The 9,434-nt window shown below is 37.9% G+C and overlaps 1 protein-coding gene across 1 annotated transcript in view; it reads left to right on the top strand.

Annotated features, from left to right (window-relative positions):
- LOC133631221 (uncharacterized) overlaps positions 1 to 9,434 on the top strand; it is a 58,352-nt gene that overhangs the window by 12,230 nt on the left and 36,688 nt on the right. Inside the window, exons 8-18 of the mRNA XM_062023380.1 lie at positions 2,566 to 2,616; positions 4,904 to 4,966; positions 5,030 to 5,107; positions 5,184 to 5,252; positions 5,326 to 5,466; positions 6,818 to 6,895; positions 6,974 to 7,042; positions 7,116 to 7,256; positions 8,523 to 8,600; positions 8,677 to 8,745; positions 8,819 to 8,959. Coding sequence (XP_061879364.1) covers positions 2,566 to 2,616; positions 4,904 to 4,966; positions 5,030 to 5,107; positions 5,184 to 5,252; positions 5,326 to 5,466; positions 6,818 to 6,895; positions 6,974 to 7,042; positions 7,116 to 7,256; positions 8,523 to 8,600; positions 8,677 to 8,745; positions 8,819 to 8,959 — 978 coding nt within the window. The remainder of the gene's footprint in view (positions 1 to 2,565; positions 2,617 to 4,903; positions 4,967 to 5,029; positions 5,108 to 5,183; positions 5,253 to 5,325; positions 5,467 to 6,817; positions 6,896 to 6,973; positions 7,043 to 7,115; positions 7,257 to 8,522; positions 8,601 to 8,676; positions 8,746 to 8,818; positions 8,960 to 9,434) is intronic.

Below are 9,434 nucleotides of genomic sequence, written 5' to 3'. Positions count from 1 at the left end.
GCAATTTAAAATAAATAAAGAATAGTGAACAACAGGCTGAATAAGTGTACGTTATATGAGGCATAAATAACCAACTGAGAACGTGCCTGGTATGTTAACGTAACATATTATGGTAAAAGTCATTCAAATAACTATAACATATAGAACATGCTATACGTTTACCAAACAATCTGTCACTCCTAATCGCTAAATCCCATGAAATCTTATACGTCTAGTCCCTTACGTGAATGAGCTAAATAATATTATCTGATATTTTACGCTAATGTGTTAATAATTTCACACATAAGTCGCTCCTGAGTATAAGTCGCACCCCCGGCCAAACTATGAAAAAAAACCTGCGACTTATAGTCCGAAAAATACGGCACTCGCACATTTCATTAGCAGAAGTCGGTTTGTTGTTCCCTGCAAGAGAAGAAGAAGCTTGGGGTGCGAGCGTCGTCTGTCTGGGAGGACGAATGGAGCATTTGGAGAGTTGTAATATTTGTCGATGAGCTCGCTCAGCAGCGGTGAATTGTCCTCCAAGTTGCATTGGCACCACGTCGTTAGCCCGAAGAGTGGTGGTTATGTCAGGAACGATTACAGGGCAGACTCCTGCCGCTGTCGATATGGCTCCATTTAGACGAAGAGGGACGATTTTGGCCATCCTCTTCTCTATCACACTCACAAATTCTGTCGTCTACATGAATGGATAATTCAGTGTGTCAAGCATACTTGCCAACCTTGAGACCTCCAAATTCGGGAGATTGAAGGGGGTGTTGAGGTGGGCGGGGTTAAGGGGGAGGAGTAAATTTATAGCTAGAATTCACTGAAATTCAAGTATTTCTTATATATATATATATATATATATATATATATATATATATATATATATATATATATATATATATATATATATATATATATATATATAAAATTAAATAAATACTTGACTTTCATTGAATTCTAGCTATATGTATATATATATATGTATATATATATATATATATATGTATATATATATATATATATATATATATATATATATATATATATATGTATATATATATATATATATATATATATATATATATATATATATATACATATATAAATAAAAGAAATACTTGAATTTCAGTGTTCATTTATTTACACATATATACACGGGCCGGCCCTGAGTGGAGCCAAAGCAGAGAATAAGTACACGACTGAAAAGCTGAAACATCATGAATCTGCTGGCGCCGAGTGAAGGGTCTGGGAAGCTTAAGTGGTCAGGAGGAAATGAGTATCGGGTGTGCGTGCGGGTGGCTCCGCCCCGTAACCCGAATAACAAGGCACTGTAACATAAAGAAGATAGGCGGCTGCAGAGCTGCTCGATCATGACAGAAGGACACCTATTATGTATGTCGAGCTTGGATGCTATTGTGTGCTTAGCTGTTGTGTAGCTGCTAGGTTCCTTGTAGCCTTTAGCTTGTCATGCTTATTACTTTTTTAAATGACTGCTTGTATTGGATCATATATCGGACATTTTACATGCAAGCCAATACTTGTTTTTTTTTGCTGATATCAGATCAATATCTATATTACTGAAGATGGGTCTATAAATGATCAAATATCACATCAGATATCAAAACTGCACAAAAAATGGAAAATTAATAAAGCTGAAAATGTTGATATTTTAGAGTTCTACTCTCAAATATAGACTACTGGTATTTCAGAATTGCTACTGTATGATATACTGTGATAAAGTATTAACTGGTGTGATTTTACCAATTAATCTTTCTCTCTCATAGCATTAACCTATACCAGGGGTCGGCAACCCGCGGCTCTAGAGCCGCATGCGGCTCTTTAGCGCCGCCCTAGTGGCTCTCTGAAGCTTTTTCAAAAATGTATGAAGAATAGAAAAAGATGAGGGGAAAAAAAGATATTTTTTGTATTAATATGGTTTCTGTAGGAGGACAAACATGACACAAACCTCCCTAATTGTTATAAAGCACACTGTTTATAGTAAACATGCTTCACTGATTCGAGTATTTGGCGAGCGCCGTTTTGTCCTACTAATTTTGGCGGTCCTTGAACTCACCTTAGTTTGTTTCCATGTATAACTTTCTCCGACTTTCTAGGACGTGTTTTATGCCACTTCTTTTTCTCTCTCATTTTGTCCACCAAACTTTTAACGTTGTGCGTGAATACACAAAGGTGAGTTTTGTTGATGTTATTGACTAGTGTGGAGTGCTAATCAAACATATTTGGTCACTGCATGACTGCAAGCTAATCGATGCTAACATGCTATTTAGGCTAGCTATATGTACATATTGCATCATTATGCCTCATTTGTAGCTATATTTGAGCTCATTTAGTTTCCTTTAAGTCATCTCAATTCAATGTATATCTCATGACACGTACACTATCTGTATGTAATATGGTTTCTAATTTGTTGCGGCTCCAGACAGATTTGTTTTTGTATTTTGGTCCAATATGGCTCTTTCAACATTTTGGGTTGCCGACCCCTGACCTATACTATTTACGTTGCTTGTTCTCAACTCCTACTTTAAATACTTAATTATTTTTTTAATAATATTGGTTTAGGATTCAGAGGAGGCGCTTTCTACTAACTTGGACAGCCTGTCGGAGAACAAGGTAAGTGTCCTCATGACACCTTGTTACCTTTGCCCCGCCCCCATTTCTGCACCACCCTGAAACGGCATGTGTTAACAGAGCTCTGAGTCAACATGACAGCGACTTGGCAGGTTTCTGCTGAGTCAGCGATATAGGTCACATGACAATTTGTCTATTACGTCACAATTTGTCTATGCACACAATGACCTTTCACATAATTAAAGTTCAGTCTGTTTTAAAAGCTTCAAATGACACTGCCTGAACATGTGGTTACCTTGGCAACCGTCACCATGATGGATGTTTTGTTGTTTTTCCAAAGGACAAAGGAAGTTTGTTTAGCGGATTCCTGAATAACCAGGCAAGCGCAGTGGTGAACATTTTCCCGTCATCTCTTCTTATCATCAAACAAGCTAAAGATAAAAATTTAAAGGCCTACTGACGACGCAGTCTGATAGTTTATATATCAATGATGAAATCTTAACATTGCAACACATGCCAATACGGCCGGGTTAACTTATAAAGTGCAATTTTAAATTTCCCGCAAAACTTCCGGTTGAAAACGTCTATGTATGATGACGTATGCGCGTGACGTCGATGGTTGAAAAGGAAGTATTCGGACACATTGTATCCAATACAAAAAGAAAGCTCTGTTTTCATCGCAAAATTCCACAGTATTTTGGACATCTGTGTTGGTGAATCTTTTGCAATTTGTTTAATGAACAATGGAGACTGCAAAGAAGAAAGCTGTAGGTGGGATCGGTGTATTAGCGGCTGGCTGCAGCAACACAACCAGGAGGACTTTGACTTGGATAGCAGACGCGCTATCCGACACTAGCCGCCGACCGCATCGATGATCGGGTGAAGTCTTTCGTTGCGCCGTCGATCGCTGGAACACAGGTGAGCACGGGTGTTGATGAGCAGATGAGGGCTGGCGTAGGTGGAGCACTAATGTTTTTATCATAGCTCTGACGAGGTCCCGTAGCTATGTTAGCTTTAATGGCGTCGTTAGCTTTAATGGCGTCGTTAGCAACAGCATTGCTAGGCTTCGACAGGCGGCACAGCATTAACCGTGTAGTTACAGGTCCAGGGTTTGGTTCAGTGTCTCCTGATAGTAGTATTGTTGATCTTCTGTCTATCCTTCCAGTCAGGGGCTTATTTCTTTTGTTTCTATCTGCATTTAAGCACGATGCTATCACGTTAGCTCCGTAGCTAAAGGGCTTCACCGATGTATTGTTGTGGAGATAAAAGTCACTGTGAATGTCCATTTTGCGTTCTCGACTCTCATTTTCAAGAGGGTATAGTATCCGAGGTGGTTAAAAATACAAATCCGTGATCCACAATAGAAAAAGGAGAAAGTGTGGAATCCAATGAGCCCTTGTACCTAAGTTACGGTCAGAGCGAAAGAAGATAAGTCCTGCACTGCACTCTAGTCCTTCACTCTCACGTTCCTCATCCACAAATCTTTCATCCTCGCTCAAATTAATGGGGTAATCGTCGCTTTCTCGGTCCGAATCGCTCTAGCTGCTGGTGTAAACAATGGGGAAATGTGAGGAGCCTTTCAACCTGCGACGTCACGCTACTTCCGGTACAGGCAAGGCTTTTTTTATCAGCGACCAAAAGTTGCGAACTTTATCGTCGATGTTCTCTACTAAATCCTTTCAGCAAAAATATGGCAATATTGCGAAATGATCAAGTATGACACATAGAATGGATCTGCTATCCCCGTTTAAAAAAAAAAAATTGTCACAGAACCCACTTTTTCCCCTTTTTTTCAGGGCTGATTATGCACTGGACAGAGACTGCACGTAATGTGCACAAGACTCAAAAATCACATACTTCAAGAAGTTGTTTTTTTTACATAGGAGATATGTTAATAATATATAGTATAAATGAAACACGAACGGCATTATAAAAAATAAAAAAACACAAGCAGACACCAAAACGCATCAAATTAATTTGTTTCAATCAGCCCCTTAAGTCACCAAAATTATAAAAGTGTGTTGCTGAATGGACATTATATCTAATTCTAATGGGGGGGGGGAATTAAAAATTTTTTTTTAATTTTTTTTTTTTTTTTTTACATAAATTAATACAATCATGTGTGCTTACGGACTGTATCCCTGCAGACTGTATTGATATATATTGATATATAATGTATATATTGTGTTTTTTATGTTGATTTCATAAAAAAAAAAAAATATTATTTTTTTTTTAAATTTCTTGTGCGGCCCGGTACCAATCGGTCCGCGGACCACTGGTCTATAGTCTTTCTTCTGTACAAAGTACAAATTGTAATTTTGTGTTGCAGGACAAGACTCTGCAGGAGAAGAAGTTGTCCGCCAGCAGTGAGAGTTTGTCTGAAGGCAAAGCGGTGCGTTGTGTCCTCAATACTGTTGGCTCTTTCTCCCTCAACGTGTCTGTCTTTTGCCATCAGGAGAAAGATCGAGGTCTGTTCGGCGGCTTCTTTAAAAAGACCCCAAAAAGAGAGAAAGGAGAGCGGGCAGACTCACCGGTGAGTGTTTTGGAAAAGTAAGTCACAGAATGTTTTGTCTTTTACTCGCATTCAAGCAGCGACATCTAATTTTTAGGACGAGGAGAAGGGCGAGGAGACGCTGGCGGCGGGTGCTGATGATCTAGTCGAGAGGAACGCCACCAAGGTGACTGAGCAAAGCCTTCAAGGTTGGTTGACTTGATAGTAGTGCATTCACTGACTCCAATATTTCTTTTCAGGACAAAAACTATTTCAACAGCAAACTTTTCAAGAAGCCCCAGAAGCCAGCAGAAGGCGCTGCAGCAGACAAGGAAGCAAACCTGAACACTGACACTCCAAAATCTGGAAGCTCTGAAAACTTGTCGGAAACTGTTCCCAAGGTATCAAGAGCTTGTTCTTCTTCTTGTTCCCAAGGTATCAAGAGCTTGTTCTTCTTCTTGTTCCCAAAGTATCAAAAGTTTGTTCTTCTTCTTGTTCCCAAAGTTTCAAAAGTTTGTTCTTTTTCTTGTTCTTCTTCTTGTTCTTCTTCTCCTTCTTGCTCTTGTCTTCTTGTTTTCTTGTTGTTGTTATTCTTCTTCTTCTCCTTGTTGTTCCTGTTTTTGTTCTTCTTGTTCTTGTTCTTCTTCTTGTTCTTGTTCTTGTTCTTGTCTTCTTGTTTTCTTGTTGTTGTTATTCTTCTTCTTCTCCTTGTTGTTCCTGTTTTTGTTGTTGTTCTTGTTCTTCTTCTTCTTCTTCTTGTTCTTGTCTTCTTGTTGTTGTTATTCTTCTTCTCCTTGTTGTTCCTGTTTTTGTTCTTCTTGTTCTTGTTCTTGTTCTTCTTCTTGTTATTGTTCTTGTTCTTGTCTTCTTGTTTTCTTGTTGTTGTTATTCTTCTTCTTCTCCTTGTTGTTCCTGTTTTTGTTCTTCTTGTTCTTGTTCTTGTTATTGTTCTTGTTCTTGTCTTCTTGTTTTCTTGTTGTTGTTATTCTTCTTCTTCTCCTTGTTGTTCCTGTTTTTGTTCTTGTTCTTGTTCTTCTTCTTCTTGTCTTTTTGTTGTTGTTATTCTTCTTCTCCTTGTTGTTCCTGTTTTTGTTCTTGTTCTTGTTCTTGTTCTTCTTCTTGTTATTGTTCTTGTTCTTGTCTTCTTGTTTTCTTGTTGTTGTTATTCTTCTTCTTCTCCTTGTTGTTCCTGTTTTTGTTCTTGTTCTTCTTCTTCTTCTTCTTCTTGTCTTCTTGTTGTTGTTATTCTTCTTCTACTCCTTGTTGTTCCTGTTTTTGTTCTTCTTGTTCTTGTTATTGTTCTTCTTCTTGTTATTGTTCTTGTTCTTGTCTTCTTGTTTTCTTGTTGTTGTTATTCTTCTTCTTCTCCTTGTTGTTCCTGTTTTTGTTCTTCTTGTTCTTGTTCTTCTCCTTCTTCTTGCTCTTGTTTCTTGTTGTTGTTATTCTTCTTCTTCTCCTTGTTGTTTTTGTTCTTCTTCTTCTTCTTCTTGTTCTTGTTCTTTTTCTTCTTGCTCTTGTTCTTGTCCTTGTCCTTTTTATTCTTGTTTTTCTTCTTCTTCCCGTTATTGTTCTTCTCGTTCTTGTACTTTTTCTTCTTCTTCTTCTTCTTGTTTTTCTTCATCTTATTGTTCTTCTTGTTTTTTCTTCTTCTTCTTTTTCCTGTTCTTGTTCTTTATGTTCTTTTTCTTCTTGTTGTGAATCCTCGATACTATTGCTTCTTCCTCTCTGAACTTGTCGGTCTTTTGCCATCAGGAGAAAGATCGAAGTCTGTTTGGGGTCTTCCTCAAAAAGACCCCCAAAGGAGAGAAAGGAGAGCGGGCAGACTCACTGGTGAGTCTTTGAAAAAATTAGTCACAGAATGTTTTGTCTTTCAATTACTCTCATTCAAGCAGCGACATCCATTTTTAGGACGAGGAGAAGGGCGAGGAGACGCTGGCGGCGGGTGCTGATGATCTAGTCGAGAGGAACGCCACCAAGGTGACTGAGCAAAGCCTTCAAGGTTGGTTGACTTGATAGTAGTGCATTCACTGACTCCAATATTTCTTTTTAGGACAAAAACTATTTCAACAGCAAACTTTTCAAGAAGCCCCAGAAGCCAGCAGAAGGCGCTGCAGCAGACAAGGAAGCAAACCTGAACACTGACACTCCAAAATCTGGAAGCTCTGAAAACTTGTCAGAAACTGTTCCCAAGGTATCAAGAGCTTGTTCTTCTTCTTGTTCTTCTTCTTGTTCCCAAAGTATCAAAAGTTTGTTCTTCTTCTTGTTCCCAAAGTATCAAAAGTTTGTTCTTCTTCTTGTTCCCAAAGTATCAAAAGTTTGTTCTTTTTTTGTTCTTCTTCTCCTTCTTCTTGCTCTTCTTCTTCTTGTTTTCTTGTTGTTGTTATTCTTCTTCTTCTCCTTGTTGTTCCTGTTTTTGTTCTTCTTGTTCTTGTTCTTGTTCTTCTTCTTCTTCTTGTTCTTCTTTTTCTTTTTCTTCTTGCTCTTGTTCTTGTCCTTAGCAAAACTGAACACTGAAACTCCAAAATCCGGAAGCTCTGAAAACTTGTCGGAAACTGTTCCCAAGATATCAAGAGCTTGTTCTTCTTCTTGTTCTTCTTCTTGTTCCCAAAGTATCAAAAGTTTTTTCTTGTTCTTCTTCTTGTTCTTTTTCTTCTCCTTCTTCTTGCTCTTCTTCTTCTTGTTTTTCTTGTTTTTGGTATTCTTTTTCTTCTCCTTGTTGTTCCTGTTTTTGTTCTTCTTGTTCTTGTTATTGTTCTTCTTGTTCTTGTTCTTTTTCTTCTTGCTCTTGTTCTTGTCCTTTTTATTCTTGTTTTTCTTCTTCTCGTTATTGTTCTTCTTGCTCTTCTTCTTCTTGTTTTTCTTGTTTTTGGTATTCTTTTTCTTCTCCTTGTTGTTCCTGTTTTTGTTCTTCTTGTTATTGTTCTTCTTGTTCTTGTTCTTTTTCTTCTTGCTCTTGTTCTTGTCCTTTTTATTCTTGTTTTTCCTTCTTCTTCTCGTTATTGTTCTTCTTGTTCTTGTACTTTTTCTTCTTCTTCTTGTTATTCTTATTCTTCTTCTTTTTCCTGTTCTTCAAGGTTCAAGGGTTTTATTCGTCACATGCAGAGTACACCACAGTGAAATGCTTTTTTCCATGCTCTTCAGATATTGCGTACAGTGGGATCCAAACACTAGTTGCTGAATCTAATACACTAAATACAAAAAAATACAACAATTTGAATAGCTCTGATGTACATTAATTACAAGACAATAAGTTGCACAATAAGTCCCAGTAGTTATGGTAGAAGTATCAGTACAAGTACAGTAGTCACATACAGTACCAGTGCAATATCAAATAGTATAACAGTATACACAGTATATACTGTATAGGAAGTTCTTGTTCTTTGTTTTTTTCTTCTTGTTGTGAATCCTCGATACTATTGGTTCTTCCTCTCTGAACGTGTCTGTCTTTTGGCATCAGGAGAACGATCGAGGTCTGTTCGGCGGCTTCTTTAAAAAGACCCCGAAAAGAGAGAAAGGAGAGCGGGCAGACTCACCGGTGAGTGTTTTGGAAAAGTAAGTCACAGAATGTTTTGTCTTTTAATTGCATTCAAGCAGCGACATCTAATTTTTAGGACGAGGAGAAGGACGAGGAGACGCTGGCGGCGGGTGCTGATGATCTAGTCGAGAGGAACGCCACCAAGGTGACTGAGCAAAGCCTTCAAGGTTGGTTGACTTGATAGTAGTGCATTCACTGACTCCAATATTTCTTTTCAGGACAAAAACTATTTCAACAGCAAACTTTTCAAGAAGCCCCAGAAGCCAGCAGAAGGCGCTGCAGCAGACAAGGAAGCAAACCTGAACACTGACACTCCAAAATCTGGAAGCTCTGAAAACTTGTCAGAAACTGTTCCCAAGGTATCAAGATCTTGTTCTTCTTCTTGTTCTTCTTCTTGTTCCCAAAGTATCAAAAGTTTGTTCTTCTTCTTGTTCCCAAAGTTTCAAAAGTTTGTTATTTTTCTTTTTCTTGTTCTTCTTCTTGTTCTTCTTCTCCTTCTTCTTGCTCTTGTCTTCTTGTTTTCTTGTTGTTGTTATTCTTCTTCTTCTCCTTGTTGTTCCTGTTTTTGTTCTTCTTGTTCTTGTTCTTGTTCTTGTCTTCTTGTTTTCTTCTTGTTGTTATTCTTCTTCTTCTCCTTGTTGTTCCTGTTTTTGTTCTTGTTCTTGTTCTTGTTCTTCTTTTTCTTCTTGTCTTCTTGTTGTTGTTATTCTTCTTCTTCTCCTTGTTGTTCCTGTTTTTGTTCTTCTTGTTCTTGTTCTTCTTCTTCTTGTTCTTGTCTTCTTGTTTTGTTGTTGTTGTTATTCTTCTTCTTCTCCTTGTTGTTCCTGTTTTTGT

This window comes from Entelurus aequoreus, linkage group LG16 (genome assembly GCF_033978785.1).
Source record: "Entelurus aequoreus isolate RoL-2023_Sb linkage group LG16, RoL_Eaeq_v1.1, whole genome shotgun sequence".
In the NCBI taxonomy this organism is placed as follows: domain Eukaryota; kingdom Metazoa; phylum Chordata; class Actinopteri; order Syngnathiformes; family Syngnathidae; genus Entelurus; species Entelurus aequoreus.
Note: the sequence above shows the minus strand (reverse complement) of the source record. Positions and strands in the feature narration are given on the sequence as shown.